Source organism: Cydia strobilella, chromosome 15 (assembly GCF_947568885.1).
Source record: "Cydia strobilella chromosome 15, ilCydStro3.1, whole genome shotgun sequence".
In the NCBI taxonomy this organism is placed as follows: domain Eukaryota; kingdom Metazoa; phylum Arthropoda; class Insecta; order Lepidoptera; family Tortricidae; genus Cydia; species Cydia strobilella.
This window is the reverse complement of record NC_086055.1, coordinates 5,860,156-5,879,268: the sequence shown is the minus strand read 5'-3', so window position 1 is coordinate 5,879,268 and position 19,113 is coordinate 5,860,156. Positions and strand designations below refer to the sequence as shown.

Below are 19,113 nucleotides of genomic sequence, written 5' to 3'. Positions count from 1 at the left end.
AAGTAGTCGGCCAAACTGTCTGTCTAATACAATACAGCACACTATATGTAATGCGATTGCGATAACTTAAACCTACAATTAATGACGAAATCGACAAAATTACAAATGTGGATTAAATCAGTTCGATCAATACGGTTATACGTTATACCTAATAGTTTGAGTCCTGGGAAATGCCATCGCATAGTTTGTAATACGGATATCATCCCTTAAGGAGGTGAAAAGGTCAGTGGAATAGGGTATAGGGCCATAGTATAGGGTTTTTGACTGTATTTAAAATTTCATAATTATACCTACCCTAATATTTGACTAGTCAAATCAGTTTCTTTTTTTGAACTGTCAAAACGATTATGCTACTACTACTATGGAATTTACATGAAACACTAGCATGTGACGTCACAATCAAATTACCTACTCTTTATAGTTTTATACGGATTATAAAACAGAAATTATGTCTAAAAATAACTGCTGTCTACGTTTCACTATTAATCTTCTGGTGCTTTATTTAATGCATGGTGTAAAATAATTTATAATACAGTCAAATACCCTATTTACTTTGAAAGTAGGTATTAATTCCACGCAGACAAAATCGCGGGCAAAAAGTAGTTAATTATATATAAATATGATATGCTTAAAAACAACAGATTAACTGCACACTGATTTTGCAACCGATTAATCAAATCAAATCTTGACATAATCTATAACCATGATCAAAATTGTTCGTAATAAAAGAACTCCACTCATTCCAAACGTCTTGCAGTTGTCATTATGAAGCTATTACTGGTAACTTTGCTGGTAGCGTCCGCTTATGCGGAGTACACCGAGGACATTTCAAGTACTCTTACCGCCTTCGGGTACTTAACTAGGTACGGTGTGCCTCGCTTGGAAGCAATCAAGGCGGCTGAGGAGGCCTATAACAATAGCCCGGAATCTAGGATTGTAGGTGGTGCTGCCTCATCGCCCGGACAGTTCCCTTATCAAGTAAGTTAGTTACACCAAGAAAAGTCTGCAGAGATTTTGACAGCACACGCAGTGCCAGTGTTATTTATACGTCATAATCTCATAGAAGTTTGACGTTTAAAATAACACCTGCACTGCATCTACTGTCAAAATCTCTGCAGACTTTCTTTTGACTCTAGAACACTAGTAAGGCCGAAGAGTACCTTAGTATAAGACTCGTAAAGAGGGGTTTATATAAATAAATGTGTATCAGTGTGTAACCGTAGCTCCCAAACAAATTATCGATGGGAGAGCGATTTTTGAAAAACGAATCGGGATAGATTTAAAAAAGGTTTTAAGTAGATAGGGGCTATAATAATGTTGCCGGAGGTTTTTAATGATACCAAAACCACCGAATCCAAATTTGTAAAAATAATTTCATAGCACACACAAAGATCGTTATAGTTTTAACATTTAAATACATATAATAAAAGCCAGTTTTAATTACCTACCTATAGTTTGTCAAAGGACTGCCTCATTTCAAACATGACAGAGAGTATCATACTATCTTTGTCTTACATTTAGTACTAACACCCAAGAAAAAAGGATGAGTATAGTTTTTTTGTTCTTATTTACTGACAATTTGGTTTGACCAACTATATATCCATTCATCGTGAGAGATTGGACTCTGAACAAGGTCTGAACCTATATATTTTTTGCACATGTAGGCTGGCCTTCTAATCGACCTCATCGGCTTTACCGGCCAAGCGGTCTGCGGGGCTGTCCTCGTCAACAACCAGCGCCTGTTGACGGCTGCCCACTGCTGGTTCGACGGGCAGAACCAAGCCTGGCGCTTTACCGTCGTGCTGGGTACCGTGCAGCTGTTCACTGGCGGCACCAGGGTGGCGACAAGCGTTGTGGTAAACCATCCTCAATGGCTCCCAGCGCTCATTCGCAACGACATTGCAGTTATTTACTTGCCTACGGCGGTTGCTACGTCAGGCAAGTGCCCATCATCGTCATCCCAACATAGATACGATACCTTATTCCATTGCAAGGTGGGCCATTGATTTTCTTGGCGTGGATCCATCAAAGTCATCATTAACGCTTTATTCTGTAGATTTTGCTAGATCGTTTATCATTAGACATAACTGTTATCGATAAGGAAAGCAAGTTAAAGATATACCTAAGTAAACTATAATTTGTCAATCTAGTTTTTGCTAGAAAATGTTCTAAATCTATTTATTTATCACGTTTCTATGCAGTTTTAAGCACCATATGACCTAGTGTAGCTACCACAATACCTACTAAGTCTAATACCTTGTCGTAAAAACAGTACTTTTGTTTTCAGCAACTATTGCCCCTATCACTCTGCCATCTGGAGCCCAACTCAATGAAAACTTCGCTGGTGAAATCGCCATTGCCTCTGGTTTTGGTCTAACCTCTGATGGTAAGCTAAGTAAATGCATAAATAAATAAAAACCGGCCAAGTGCGAGTCGGACTCGCGCACCAAGGGTTCCGTAATTTTTAGTATTTGTTGTTATAGCGGCAACAGAAATACATCATCTGTGAAAATTTCAGCTGTCTAGCTATCACGGTTCATGAGATACAGCCTGGAGACAAACAGACAGACGGACAGCGGAGTCTTAGTAATAGGGTCCCGTTTTTACCCTTTCGGTACCCTAAAAACAACAGCAGATGCTTATCTTCTTGATATTTTTTTTGTTTGTGAATAGGGTATTTGACTACCAGTCAAATCAGTTTCTTTTTTCGAACTGTCAAAACGATTTTGCTACTATGCAATTTATATGAAACACTAGCATGTGACGTCACAATCAAATTACCTACTCTTTACTTTTCTTTTCTTTTTTTTCTTTGTACGGGTTTAAAAATAGAAATTGTGTCTAAAAATAACTGCTGTCTACGTTTCTCTAATAATCTTGTGGTGTTTTATTTATTGCATGGTGTAAATTAATTTATTTTAAATACAGTCAAATACCCTATTGTGATATAAGCGAAGAGTAAGTAACACAATTTGCATTGCAGGCGGTTCTCTCACAACCGATCAGTATCTCAGCCACGTTACGCATAACGTGATCACCAACAGCGCTTGTTCCATCGGATTTCCCTTGGTGATCCAAGAGTCTAACATCTGCACCAGCGGGCTCGGCGGTGTAGGCACCTGCAGCGGTGACTCTGGTGGACCTTTGGCTGTGTACAGGGATGGAAGGCCTGTTTTGGTGAGTTGAAGTCGCGGTACATGTATGCTGTGAACTTTTCCCTTCAAAGACAGATCAATGTAGAATAGGGACGGGGAGGGATAGAAATAGTCAGTCGATTGGTTTTATAAGTACAGACCTGAGGGCTAGCCAAGTGACAATCATTGATAGAAAAGACTAATCGAAACTTATTAATGTATAGTGCGCGAATCGCGGCTTTGCGCACGAGTGTGGAGCCAGCTTATGAAAATCATCACGTAACATTTCGTTGCATCTGTCATCCCGATACATTTTTTCTGTTGCCCCCTGTAACCTGAGGGGTGATTAATTTGGCTGTCTTTATAAGAACCATATCTGTTACAAAGAAACACTTGTACCTAAACGTTACAAATGTTTTAGGCCTTTTCTTAAACGTTATACATAGACACAATTTAAAAAAATGCAAAATTTTGTTGGGTCAGTAGTACTGACAGTTAAGTAGTAGTGACTTTTATACTAGGCACCTTATGAAAATTAACAGACCTTTTTGTTCTCATACATACTGTTTTGATGTTAGAAAGCGATTAACTATACTTAATTATTGTTTTGGCTTTGATGTGTTTCAGCCTTTTGTAACATAATAGTTATATGACTTGCCTAATTTTCAGTAATTGTGTGGCAATGTTGCTCTTGTGTGGCTAAACATTATTCATTGTGCAATTTTTTTATCCAGATTGGAATCACCTCTTTCGGCATCGCATTCGGCTGCGAGCTGATTTTCCCTTCAGCATTCGCCAGGGTGACGTCATTTACCGACTTCATCAACACATACCTGTAAAGAATGTGATAATCTATTCGTATTTATTATAACAGAGAAATTTTTCCACTTATTAAGTTCTTTACTTAACCCATTAGTTCCCAACTTGCTTACCAAAGGCTCTTAGTATTTAATTTGTCACTCATCAGAATTATCGTACTGTCTTGATCAGTCAGTCGATTAGACTTTCAGGTTAAGGCCAAAAGTACCTGTATCAGTAGTTGATATGACCTTCCTTCTTCTTCCTCGCGTTATCCCGGCATTTTACCACGGCTCCCTGGGAGCCTGGGGTCCGCTTGACAACTAATCCTAAGAATCGACGTAGGCACTAGTTTTTACGAAAGCGACTGCCATCTGACCTTTCAACCCAGAGGGGGAACTAGGCCTTGTTAGGATCAGTCCGGTTTCCTCACGATGTTTTCCTTCGCCGAAAAGCGACTGGTAAATATCAAATGATATTTCGTACATAAGTTCCGAAAAACTCATTGGTACAAGCCGGGGTTTGAACCCGCGACCTCCGGATTGAAAGTCGCACGCTCTTACCGCTAGGCCACCAGCGCTTCTCAGTCGTTGATATGACCATGGCACTCTTTATCATTGGTCGTATCGTAAGCAATATAATATAGGTACTATACACATAGGTACAGTAAAGTAAGAAATGTCTCGGAACACATGTAATTTCGATAAACATGTGATCTGAGGCTTTTTCTTATTTACTGACCGAGGTGGTTGTATACATATACTATTTTTCTGTTCGACGGAGCCGGAAAGCGGCAACTTCGTTTAGCTCAGCGGGCCGAAAGATGACGCTTTTCGGCCGGAGGGCAGAAAAATACCTACACGAGTAATAGAAAAATATGCTAATACCTACGAAATTACGAATACTAGGATGTTCCGTCGGTATACCGTATAGTATAGATTCCATCTTCAGATTTTAGTTCCGACGATAATAAGTGAGAATTCAATTCTATATTTGAAAACAAAAGAAAAATTGAAAACAGTGTACAGTTCATAAATATGTATACATTTTTTCACCTTATTGCAATGCATTAATGTGAAGAAATTTACACATATTTATGAACTCGACTGTATCTACCTATAGGTAATTTAAACGAATTTAATATTATGATTATGAAGATGGTTAAAAATATTCTTTGATTTGATCCCTTTCATTTTGGAATGAATGATCAAAAAAGATATAGAGGGAAATGCTTGGAACACAATTTTTGACGTCGTAACTTTGTTCGGATTAGTTAGGTGAACATAATATGTTGACCACATTGATATTATCAAATTATTGATATAATTCAAGAGCGGATATCTCAAAAACTATACAAGATATCGATAAACTTGACAATATAAAACTTGTAGCAAATTTAATGAGCTTTCGGTTTGTCTAAGTAGTCATGTCGCTAAGACGCAACATTTCCAAGATATGTGAAAAACCGAAAAATGGGACCTTCTTACTCCCCTCCCCTCCCGGGCTCAATACCCACTACAAATTAAGCCGAATAATTATGGCCAATCAGCGAAAATAATTCGTGTAGTTTTGAAAATTGGTCCAGATAAACATATTGACCTATCAAATTACGGCCGGGGACTTTTGATATGTTTACCTCCCAACTAGACCAAACAAAGTTACAGAGTCAAAAATTGTGATCCAAGACTTCCAAGCATTTCCCTCTATACCTTCTTATTAGTAAAATGTCAGACTAAGAATCCAAACCCTTCGCAGTAAATCGGCTAAATAGATATGGCTTTTGTTGTTTGTTGTGCGATGGCAATGTATCAACCGACATCCGCACAGGGGACTGTCAGTCAAGCAGTCGCCTGGAACAACCCAATGCTATTAGATAGCAAATTTCAACGGACCCCCGCATGCACCGTTCTGACCCCTCACGAATGTCGTATCGTATCAATTTGCAGTGCTAGGGGGTTCAGGATAAAATTGAGTCTGGGCCTACGGCCTGCAGCAAACACTGACAACCTCTTTAGTTATGCCGACAATGTATTCAGATTCAATTCGCATGCTACTCTGTTAGTTTGCCCGTCACTTTTGGGTAGACGTTTTCGAGTGTAAATAAGTGAGCAGATTTATTATGAATTCTTAATCGTTAGTAGTCTGTTCAGATGAAAACTTAATTATATTTTCATTTGTACTGATACACAAATGAAAATATAATTAATTTAACTATGTTTGAAGTGAGTGTCAAATGTTCGATGTTAATTAAGCATCATTGCTATGAAAAGTATATTTAGTGGTATGGCTAACATACAAAGCTATAATAAAAGGGTAATTTATGTGCATGTATTCCAATTGGTATACATATTAATGTGTGGAGGGAGTGTGGATGAGATGAGTCACACGTTTTAACAAAACTTGACTTAAACGATCGTCTCACTAGGTATTTATTTTAATGGCTTGCTTCGGTATCGGACCGGGGTAAACCATTTCTATTGCTTTAACGTTGACGATTTGATTGATAAATCGTTGAATATTTAACAGTGCATGCTGAATCGGCTGGAAACAAAGAGATTTGATTGGCTGTCTCCGGGCTAGGACAAGCTGCGTCTCGTTCGCTTGTTACCGGTTGACGAACCAAACATGACCCAACCGAAATTCTAAGCAATATGCCATTACAAACTCTTATCTTACTGAAAAACACAACAGCATAATCAACTCTACCTTTATTATAATAAGGTGTATATTGCAAAATGCGTTAAGATAATTCGACGCGGCGGACGTTCGCAGGAAATATAGGGGCAACGTCGAACCATGCATCGTTGTCCTACCAGAAGCCAATTAAATGCAGCGAGGAAGTATTGTTCGTATTTTCAGATGCACCCGAGGTAGCATTCTCTGTATTTTCAAATTTAGGCACTGAAAATCTTACTCTATTAAATAATAAAATAATTTGAAATATTCAATTATTTTATTATGTATTACTGAAACATGCGGGTCATTATTTGGTATAAGGGGGTCTGTAATAGTATAGTGCACTTGTGGAAATAATTGTAAGTACTCGCTGATTGAATTATTTTTCTGGTTTATCTGTATCACAAAATGAAAGAATTAGATGATTTCTTTGTAGGTAAAACAAATACATACACACATGCATACATATATACGTACATATATAATATTGTATATGTACTTGTATAATACTGCTGTAAGTTAAGCTTATTGTTCGTACCAATAGGTAATAATAATAATAACTGTTTTTTTTTACCGCGACAATAAATAACTTTTTTTTAAATATTGAAAGAATTTTTTCACGACAATCTTCCTGGCAAAAAGGAAGAATAAAGGATGACTTACGCTAGAATTGCCTACGTGATCACGTGATGCTTTCTATAGAAAACGAAGTGTCGGACGCCCCGGCCCGGACCCGGGCCGTTCTAAGGTGAGTCATCCTTAATGTTGGGTCTCTCCATCTTGAATGTGCTACAAAAGCGACAAATATTCACGCCCAGCATTTGATACAAAATTAACTTGTTCTTGGCAACAAAAATGTAAAAAAAAAACCGAAACCGTCGCTCACGCCTCACAAGGGTCCGAAGTAGGAAAGTGCAATCCCGTGTACCAATGATTTTTTAAACAGGTGGTCGTCGATATAACTATGCGCAGGCTTTCAAATGCTGTTTTGTTTTATTTTATTTTATTACGCATTCAACGTGAAATCATAATGAGTATAAAAGGATTTCCGCAGCGTTGACTGCTGTATCGTGTACACAGATAAAAATATTCTAATTTTGATTAAGTTTTTTGTGTAGATAGTTTTGCGATACCTAGATTTCTTGGATGCGCACGTACGAACTTTTTTCTTGTTTAATTTATGTAGAACACATTCGGTTAGGTGTGGTACTTTCTAACAAGTAGATATGTACATGACAGTACGATAACCGATAAAATATAATCATCATATTCACGGATTACTTAGCATAATATTTATTAAGTATAGGTAAGTAACATGTACCACAAGGATGCAGAAATTGCAGAATAAAATGAAAATTATGAAAGTACAATAATATTTTAAGTAAGTGAAATTTCTCAAAATGAGAAACGCAAAATAAATTAATTAAAAACGTAAATCTGGATGCTTGAGTTCGGTTTACCATTTTTTCTGGCAAAAAGCAAGACTTTTTCTATGTGTGTGCCAGCTCTTCCTAAGTTATCGGATATAAATCCCAAAAGAGCTCTCCAAGCGCGGCGTCCAAGAATTATACCAGCTGACAAAGAAATTTATGAGATAAATACAAGCCTGAGGAGCTTTGTGTCAAAAACTGGAAATTAGTAGCCGAGGTGCGAAAAAGCAGGTGCATTATTAAACGACTTTTGAACAAGATTCAATTTGAGACTTTATAAATCAGGAGATTACTCGGCTTAGGAGCTTAAGGCATTTATCCAAGTCCGATTCTTGTTATCTCGAGTTCATTGGCACATTTATTTAACTTAACATTAGGCTGCTAAAAATTAATCTTATCGAGACTGAAGAATAAAGCAAACCCTTTTGTCTTTCAGAAATGTCAAACAATGTCGCTACGTCCCGTATTCACAAGTTTCATAACACAATGTGCGAAAATTGACAGTTTTATTACAAGAACCCTACCTTGCCCGTTTATATATAGGCATATATATATCTGGTATTTCACATGTATATACCTATGCGATTTTTCATTCCTGCATGTGAAACCTATGGAATCTAATTATTGGTTTTGATATTAACCCTCTTATAAGGGATGCCCCCTATTATAATAACAGGTTAAACACGATGTTAGGTAGGTAGGTACTTAGGTTTAGGTTTTAGGTACATACAAAATTTCAATACATTGCCTTAGAATGTTATGCTCTAAAAACCTCTTTGCACAGCTAAAAGCCGTGCGTGATAAAAGTCGCTGTACGTTCACGAACGCTTTTCACGCTGCCCAAGCTTCTACTGTTATTGTTCTTATGCTCCCATGGAAATTGAAACACGTAGGATGTTCTACTTCGCTTCCTACAAATATTTAAACTCAAAATCGGGACACTTATGCCACGTTATTCGTAAAATGGCTGTTTCGGGAGTTCCTCAAAGGCGTTTTAATCGCGTGCGTTATTCGCGGCGTTTCAGTCGCTCTCGCGGGCGGCACATTGTTTCATCTCAGTCGTGCCGCGTGCCGCTGACGTTTAATAAACTTGCCGAGGATTATAGAGTTAACGGTGATACGTTTTTGAGAACGCGGGTCGGCAAGTCTTGATACTTGCTCAAGAGGTGTTTTTCTGAAGATGTGACTTTATAAACCTTGGTTTACGCCGATTGTAAAATCAAATTAGAAATGTGTCGTTACCAATTAAAGCAAATTCACATGGAAATAAATCTGGAATATTTTTGTTTGTGACAGTTGAGTCAAGTGTTTGTGAGATTGGTAAAAATGAATTGATATATTGTGGAATTTAAAACACATACATACAATTTTGGTTTCCGTTCCTTTCGGCAGTTTAGTTTCAAATTAAGATTAGGTTTCGATTCGAAACTATTATGTTTTCCAGTTATTTACGAACACAAAAAAATCAATCTATCGATCATCGCCCGGAAAATCAATCCACGAACTCAATCTCAGATAATATATAAATTTTACTGGGTTTTTTATTAAGAAATACTTACCACAATTTACTGTAGGTACACGGTATTTACAAATCACGAGGTCTTAGTTTACCGGTGATACAAATTTAAACAGTACTCATGTATCAAGTATTACGTAGCCGCAAGTGGAGGCGAGTTCACGAGCGCGAGTGTAGGCACTTGTATCTACGCAGGGCTGCCCCTATATCGCTAATTAAAACTAAATAATATGTGGATTTCGTCAGTGATACGTTGCATTCAGAGGGCTTTTAAATTGATTTGGCAAACAAAATGCCCTACCCCTTCTAATAACTTTGGGCCGTAGGTACTTAAAAAAATTATAATCATCACATCAATATCATGTTGTCCATCCATCTTTGTTAATCTAGTTCATAATGCAAGTTTTTGGATTTTATTTAAGAATGCGTCTAGATAAAGACAATGTGCTATAAAACGAACTTTATCTAGATGGTATAATTTGACGCGCTTCAAGCTACGGCGTAGCGCTACGAAGAAAACATGAACCCTGGAAACAGAACGCCCTACCCCTTTCAATAATGATAATGATGACACCTCTAACTACGACGATACCTCTAACGTAAATAAATGTAAAATGAGTAAACGTTCCTTTAGTATTTACCTTTACACTTAAATGCTAAAGGAACTGGTGGTGTGATCACGTCTTGTCCCGAACTGTGTGTGAATCATGACGGGGCATCACTTGTGGGGACTGAATATTAAGTTCACAAAATATAATTTATGCAAAGAAATAAAACAAAAGATAATTATTTTTATATATGTAGTATCAATATCAATATAATCTTTATGCAAATAGGCCTAGCAACAAGCACTTTTAAATTGTCAAGTTTTAAATATTACCTTAATCTAAATATCAGAGCAATTTATAGATGCAGTTATTATTATTCTTAAAAATATTGAATTATTATAGATATGTCAAACTTAATAATAAGAATTCACAAAAGGATCGTCAAACACCAAAATTGTATAAAAAATACTAGTCTAGAAACTTTCTAGAATAAAAATCTAAATGTCAAAAAATACAGATTACCTAATATAGGTATTCATTGAATTATCAATTTCATCATTATTAACACAATAATAAATAATGAATTATTTTCAATCACAATCCCACGGTGTTTCATCATTCATGTAGTCTTGTGTGCTATAATAGGCTTTTTAGTAATATACTAGTATGTGACGTTCTATCAATATTTCAATAACATATTATCGCAGTTTCCAGATCTGTTTGTGGGAGATTAAAATATTGTGACAAGCTAAGCTAGAGCCGCCACAATTGAAATAGTTATTTACGATACAAGTGCGGAAAAGAGGAAATCCTAAAACGAGTGGCGATAAATTAAAACACGACCGCAGGGATTGTTTTAAATCGACACGAGTTGCGAATTACCTATTATTTACAGTACATATGGCCCTTTAAACTTTCGACATATGCACAAAAAGTGCTATTTGACGCACTAGTGCGAGAAAGTAGCACCATATGTACTGTAATAACTATTTATTAACTTACTAAATTTAACACGGTTAAGCGGTGTAAGCGTGATGAAGAGGTAACAGATAGACAGCGTTTCTTTCACATGTATAATATTCGAAATGTTCATCTGACTTTTACGTGTTATTTATGAACACGTGTAGAATGACAAATAAACTAAAAACATACGACTCGCAGCCCTACTCTAGTCGCGAGCATACGTTTTGACGTGCCGCCAATAATATTAGCTCTCTGAGACGTAGGTAGGTATTTTATGCTCGGGACAGCACGGTACATGGGAACTTTTTAATTAAGGATTTATTAATAGTTCTATTTATTTATTTTTCTGTTTTGGTCCCAACCAAAACAGAAAAATATATACTCATTCCTTTTATTTAGGCTTCATAACTATCATAAAATAAATCTTTGAAAACATCGTAAGGTATTTCTGTCTGCGTTGGAAGGCCAGATGACAGTGGCTTTCGTAAAAAACTAAAATACGTAAAAAACATACATTAGGTGTAAAACGAACCATATAGGTATAAAAATACTATTCATTTTTAGAGCCATAAGAACGACGTGCGTCGCCGCCCCCATGCAATCGGTGTTACACTTTCATTTTAAAACGATGGTTTAACCTTTTCGACGCCGTGTCAAACACAAAAGCTGCCACTCGCCACTCCGACGCCACTTCAGCGAAGTGTCAAAACTGAAATTGAACTTTATGCACATGCGCGTAGGTTTATGTTGCTTTGTGGTCTGTGACGGATTAATCCGTCTTCGGCGTTATACCTGCGGTGCCGATATATCGGTCATTGGCGTCCAAAAGGTTTAAAACATACACATATGCACAAATAATAGGTATCATGGGCATTCAAGTACTTATTTAATACATAATATATCTATTTCTGGTAATAGTTTTCGTTTGTACAAATGATAATAACTAGGGGGGGTCATCCATTAATGACATCACACGTTTATGGGGAAGGAGCGGGCCAAGAAAATGTGACATATTGTGACAAGTGGGAGGGAGGAGTCACAAACTTTGTGACGTCACTAACTTATTTAAATTATGTTATTCGCTGTACAGTTAAATAACAAGTTTTTGGAACGATAGTCGTTTTTATACGTTTAATTTTCTTACTAATCGATTTTGGGTTATAAAATTAGCAATATTTCTTTTGTCAAAAATATTTTGATAAAATATTAATAATACTAAATTCGATTTGCCCATTTCGTTGAAAAAATATGACGTCACACCAGGATTTGCCAAATGTGACCAAGTGTGACAAGGAGGGGGGAGGGGTCAAAAAACCTAGAAATTCGTGTGACGTAATTAATGGATGACCCCCTACCAATAACATAGAGCGAGTAGGACTTTATGCTGTTTAAGTGAGTAACTTATACATATATATTCGCTTTATGTACTCATACTCATACTCATTTATTATAATAATATTATTACATATTACACGTCAAAAATTTAATTACATGAGACAGATTACATTATTTTACATTATTTTCTTTGTATAACAATTTTTAGAAACAAAAATATTACCAACCACATATATATAAGTATGTTACTTTAATATTCATGTCAAGTTTCAAGTTATATTGTACGGGGACGGCTTTTTGGCGGCAGGTTCTTATGACTCTTAATAAAACAACAAAGACCCTACAAGACTATAAAGAGAGGCGATTACAATATGGGGTACCTACTTAAAAAAAAAACCGGCCAAGTACGAGTCGGACTCGCGCACCGAGGGTTCCGTACTTTTTAGTATTTGTTGTTTAAATTATACTGTAAAATTAATGTCTACCCGGACCGGACCAAAACCCGCACGCAATTGCTGACACTTCAATTCTGGTAACAATTTTGCTTTCTCACGCAACAAAAATTCAAACACATTTATTTCTTTCATTATCAAGCAACATTGCCAACAACTAATCTTTAACCGGTTTTAGCGTGGTAATTGAGTGAAGGGTTTAGGTGAAAACAGGGGTTTTTCATGAAAACAAAGGCAGCGGCATTAGCGATACGGCAATTATCGCTCTTTAATTAAATTTACCCGCCTTATGACTAATTTATTCGATAACGCGCCCTCTCCGCTAGACCAGAACGACGGCGAAGGACGAATGCGAAGAACTGATTGGGAAATATTTTTTAAACCCTTAGCGACGTGGATATACAAAAAGGGTAACTTTTACTATAGATGCAACTACATTCGCAAACATTTTGTCAGTTTCATACATTATGGCTGATGATCACATGTTCGGTCATGTGTATATGGGAGTGTCAAAATTTTTACGCGATGTTGATGTTGGCATAGTAAAAGTTTCTCAAAATGAGGTATTGGTAGTAGATCCATAAGAGCTGCCGCGAGACTCGCACTGAGCTGTCCTTAGGTATGTGAAGTTCGCGCCAGCTTTCGTAGTTTCACGAAATACCCATGTATTAAATACTAAATTCACGCTATACACAGCCTAGAATGCTTGGCATGCATTTATGATTTGCTTTTCATGTAGATTCATATAGTTCAACTGTTTTATTTTTACGTCATACATATATGCCTATTTTGTGTAACTGGCAAACTTGACACCTCTATGATTATATTTTTTTAAAATTCTTTTATTAACATTTCATTTCATTTTGTAAAAAATATATTATTACTTAGGCTTAAACAATTTATTCCCCAGAAGCGAATTAATGTAAAAATATTAATTTAATATAATTTAAAGAATAAAAAATATTTCTGAAAGTACCTGCTCTTAAATCTATTATGTAAAAAAACTCACATACATACAAACATGAACGCTGAAAACAATACACTCCTTTTTTGGGCAGTCGTGTAATAAAAGATCTACCGTGGCAATAGTAAAAGAAGAATTTAAATCAAAAATTCCCTGTGTCTTTCATAAATAGACACAGGTCCCGAAACTAAAGCACTCAGCATAATTCTTTACGTATGTAAATAATTTAATTCCCTAAAGGGTACGTGCACATATCGTATGTTAATCCGTTTACCGCGATATTAACATTCGGTACCTCCGTAATCCGTATTCGGAAAACAAAATCCAATACTAATTCAACGTGCAAGAACGTGCGTGTGTTCGTTTGAAGTTAAAATTTTGAACACCATTAAAGCGCAAAAAATAGCCAAGATCATGAGTTCGAGCATCTTTGACGCTTTATGGATTCTGGTTTGGAAAAAATGCATGAAAGTTACGCTGTTTCTAACTTACAAGTAACAAATGCGTTGCAAGTGATATCAAAATGAGATGAAATTATGATCAATTTATGAAGTTCCAATGAAGTTTCAAGAAAGGTGGGAAAATAACCCAAGTTACAACATAAACCTTGGTGAAACCACCAAGACCACCTTCTGTAGATGAAACGCATATAAATAAAAAAATAATACTTACATGTTTGCCATAAATACGATTACAATATCATCGTGATACATCAAATACTCATTCGAGAATAAACCCAAAGGAAATCCCTCTTGGGACCTAAGTCGTGAGTATACTATTATCATATTTCAAGACCAGTGAAAATAGTGTGAGACTTGTTGCACTACGAGTGTTTTAAAATATTCAATGGGAATGAAGCACCTGAATATGACTGAGAAACTAAGCTCTACTTCTGAGAGTTGTTTGAAATTTATAATAAGTATAATATGCTTCTTTATCCTGAAAAGAATAAACGCTACAAGATTTTCAAAATTGTTTTGTATGTGGCGCACTGATAAGTTTTAAATTTACCTATATCTTGTTGGAGAAATCAACAAGATATAGGTAAATTTAAAACTTACATCGGCCTCGCACTTACTGGACTTCTGATACTGGTTAGGCATTAGGCATAAACGGCTATATTTAAGTTAGTTGAGGTAGGCTGGGCTCAGGCTGTACTTAATGTCAACCTTTCGATTCAATTTTCTATCGTTATAATAACCAATAATCATGGTAACTTGGTAAAAGTTCCGAAGTAGTTCATAAATGGTTGCAATACTTTTCCAGTTGGGCTGCTTAAGATTTGAACAAGACAACATTTTACTATGCCATTTAAAAAATTACAACAAAGAAATGTTTGCAGAACTATATCGACGTTCCAAGGTCTATGGTTGTAAGCCGAGTGGTATGGTTGTTCCCAACATTTTTAATGGAGTTTAGGTGTTGCGCGATGGCTCGTCGCGGCTTCTAATTGGTCCCGGTGTTCGGCCGCGTCGGCCCGTGCGGTGCGCCAGCCCGGACTACTGCGCGCCGAGCAGCATAGATTCGCCATTAAAATCTAGCTTTACAGCACACCGACTGTACTGTGCTGGAGTTTAAAGCACAGTCGATTACAGGACTAAGTAACTGCGCGTAGAATTTGCCAAGTAAAATGATCGCTTTTGCTAGGGAATTAACGCGATCATGCTAAGTCGTCAAATACAATTATAACCTAGTTATAATACACAAACATAAACTTTGTAATGGATATGACCGGTCGGTATGTCGGTTCCCGAGATTCGACTACGCCTAACATTTACGGTTCAGCTTTCAAGAATGTGGGCAACTAGGGTGCTAGCTAGGTAGCTTTTAGGGTGCCTGGGATTATTTAAATCGGCTTAACGACTGGTATGGTCTATGTACAATTAAATATTAAAAAGGGCTGCTTACCAAAGTACTGAACGCTTTAGGTTCAGTTAGTAACTAGGTAACCACTAAAACAGTTTAACCATTAAATGACAAGCTAACGTTGATTAACGGCTGGGTAAACGATGCGGAGGTTGATATGAAAAAAATCCACTTTCTACATTAATATCTAATTGAGATCGGGACTGCTCTCCTCTCCGCTTGGCAAATTGTATGCATAATATATTAACGGCTTAAAGAAATCAAGTCATAAGTGATTATCAACTACTTAATCAAAGTTAATGCCTGCGTGAGAGACTATTTGGCCCCAGCGCTTTACATCGCAGACAGGTCGAGTAATAGGCGAGGTAAAAGAATTTAACTTCCTAATGGACATCCTTTTAACACATTAATAGGTTTTAAAATTCGTCTAAAGCGGTGGTGAGGCCGAGAGCGGCGCTAATGCAAAATGCGGCTTACTCTGTCGTCCCGTGCAGTGCCCCGGGGGTCTGTTTTGAAAATTGAAACGTTTTCCGATCTCTTTACTCGCCAGTTGAAGAGTCATGGAGTAAAAGAGACAATGAACGGGTTTTTGAATTTTGTTATTTGGTGATTCCCTGCGCGGCGTTTGCGGCTGGCGGCCGCGGGGTCGCCAGGGAATTTAAATTCTAGCCCATTATTTTATCACTATTTTGTTTATACTTATTTTAATGCTATGATAATGAATGTAAGAGACATTCATTTTCACCTACATAGATTGCTATGATTTTACAATGTCAGTGTTTTCACATGCTATGCAGTCTATGTAATTCAAGTTCTTATTTTTATAAAAATAAAATACTTTATATAACGCAATATAATTGCTCTTTTGGATGCACTGCATTAAAAATAGATAGGTAGTTGATGTATGATGATGACGCATTTACCCTGGTGGACCTTATATTTTATAACCTATATCTAAAATCTAAATGCATTCACATCATTTTAGACAGGATCGGCGTTAGGTACTCTCCAGTGGCCGACCCTCGAGCCCATTCACAGCTGCCAGGCTAGATAAACACCGGATTGATATCGGTAGAAGCCAGATACCTCATCCACCAAACATTTTGCCTAGAATGTAAGCTCGTCAAGTATAACGCGACCTCAAAGTCCCTAAAAACTATTTACACCCAGAGGTCTCGACTTATACAGGTTCACCTGAAGCGATGTGGTTGTACGTATTAAATAACAATCTAGGGCACACGACGCATGATCGAATAGGTAGTTGGATCCTACGTCCTCTCAACACGAGTCGGTCCTGTACAGTGCGAAACTCATATTTCACAGCCTAAAACAATAAGAACACCTTTACGCTAACGGCTTTAAGGTCTACTAAGGCATACCAACAGATATTCGTGAATACACGTGTGGGAAGTTGTACATATCTGTGCAAAATGAAGTGAGTGCATCAACCGCGTTGCGTTCGGTGATTCCGTCCTCTGTTTGGACCCTCGACATCCCGATATCACTCTTGGCAGAGATCTCGAGTTTGACTCCGTACGGCGTAGACAAGTATCGAGTATCGAGTTTAACTCGAGAGGAGGGTAATGTGAACTAACGCATACTTGATCGCCCGCCAGACTCGACTACCAAATTCGATTAATGTTTGAGCCCGCAGCCACTCGCTCCGATTCGAGTTGACTGCGACTAATCGAAACCCGAACGGGTCTTGCCAATTTGAAATATATAAATCCCCGTTTAGTTCGCACTTGAAAATGTGTACGAGTGATTCAGTTGGACTGCTTTTTTATTGATAAGAAAATTGTCATGTTTAAGGCTCTATACTTTTTGATTTTACCGAGATGTCTTTATGAAACGTAAGAAGCTGAAGATATCCATACTGTAATATTATAAATGCGAAAGTAACTGTTTGTTTGTCGGTCTATACCTCTTCACACTTCAATCACTGAACCGATATTTGGTATGGCGTAGTTTGAGTCCCGAGGAAGGACGTGAGGTAGTTTTTAACCGACTTCAATTTCATAGAAGGAGGAGGTTCTGTATTCGGTTGTGGCAACTTTTTATTTTATCCAAGTATTCTTCACTTAAGGGAATGAAAACTGGGGGTGGATTTTACTATAGAAGTGATATTATGGAAATATTAATTCTAGTTATGCAGATGAATTCGCGGGCAGGAGCAATTTTTTTTTTGTTTTTTTTTTATAAATAAATGTTATAGGACATTCTTACACAGATTCACTAAGTCCCACAGTAAGCTCAAGAAGGCTTGTGTTGCGGGTACTCAGACAACGATATATATAATGTACAAATACATAGAAAGCACCCAAGACTCAGGAACAAATATCTGTTCTCATCACACAAATAAATGCCCTTACCGGGATTCAAACCCAGGACCATCGGCTTCACAGGCAGGGTCACTACCCACTAGGTAGGCCAGACCAGTCGCCAGGTGTTATAAGTTATAATACATAGGTAGAATAATTTGTGGAAACTCAATTTTAATACATCTACTGCAGTCAGTTAGATATGCAGTCGATCAGATCGGGCGTTGTTGTAGGTACAATTCGGAAAGCGCTAGATTAAGAAGGTCAAAGTTCAAGTATAGCGGGATCAACGCAAATCGACTTAAAGACTTAATATCGTCGAGAACGGTTAATAATAGCAATTAACATTTAAATTAATTTCGCTACAAGTGTGCGTGCGTGCCAGCGTTGTCGCGACGAAGATTATCGCAGTGAGCCGGGCTTACTGTAGTTTACACAAAACGCCATCGATCTGGCGTGATTGGCAGACTCAGCCGGCTGGTTGGGTATTATCATTGCTTGAGCAAGCTCGGAGGCCATTTCTAGTATAACAAGGCCCGAGCACACTCAGTCGCCATGTCTCGACGAAAATGAATCAATAAACGAATGAATCAATAAAATAATGAATGAATCAATATGAATATGGTCAAGGAATTTCATTTCGCACTTTGTCACGGTGATAATAATATGAGGTTTCCTAGCTGCTTTCATACTTCTACAAACTAAATGTCACTATGGTATGGTACGAAGTGGCACATAATAAATAAAATTACTTGACTTCTAAGTCTTCTGTTTCCTTCACTGTGATGGCACAATCACACTGGGTCGTATGCTGCATGCAAACAATGTCTGTTGCCGGGCACGGACATGGACAACCTCATACTCTGTATTCTGCGACCGAACTGGTGAACGACCCAGTGTGATTGCGCGAATGATGTTTAATGGGTATTAGGGTAGTGAGATGACACTTCATTCAAATACCTATTTTTCTACAAGCTCGGTGACCATGTGTCCCTGTACACACCTAAGAGCGCACCAGCGACGCTCTCAGCGGTGAAACGCAGGCGCTTTGGTTGAAAACGGCTAGGAGGAGAAGAGAGCATTGTACAAATACTCAGGACGATTTCACAC

General features: G+C 37.4%; 2 protein-coding genes across 2 annotated transcripts in view; one reads left to right on the top strand and one right to left on the bottom strand.

Moving 5' to 3' along the window:
* LOC134747863 (26S proteasome regulatory subunit 6B) overlaps nucleotides 1–19,113 on the bottom strand; it is a 215,836-nt gene that overhangs the window by 7,512 nt on the left and 189,211 nt on the right. The gene's annotated exons all lie outside the window — the stretch shown is intronic.
* LOC134747867 (brachyurin-like) lies at nucleotides 763–3,991 on the top strand. The gene is made up of 5 exons (XM_063682540.1): nucleotides 763–978; nucleotides 1,665–1,938; nucleotides 2,288–2,386; nucleotides 2,984–3,177; nucleotides 3,869–3,991. Exons 1-5 carry the CDS (start codon nucleotides 766–768, stop codon nucleotides 3,971–3,973), a joined length of 885 nt encoding a protein of 294 aa, XP_063538610.1. The 5' UTR covers nucleotides 763–765; the 3' UTR covers nucleotides 3,974–3,991.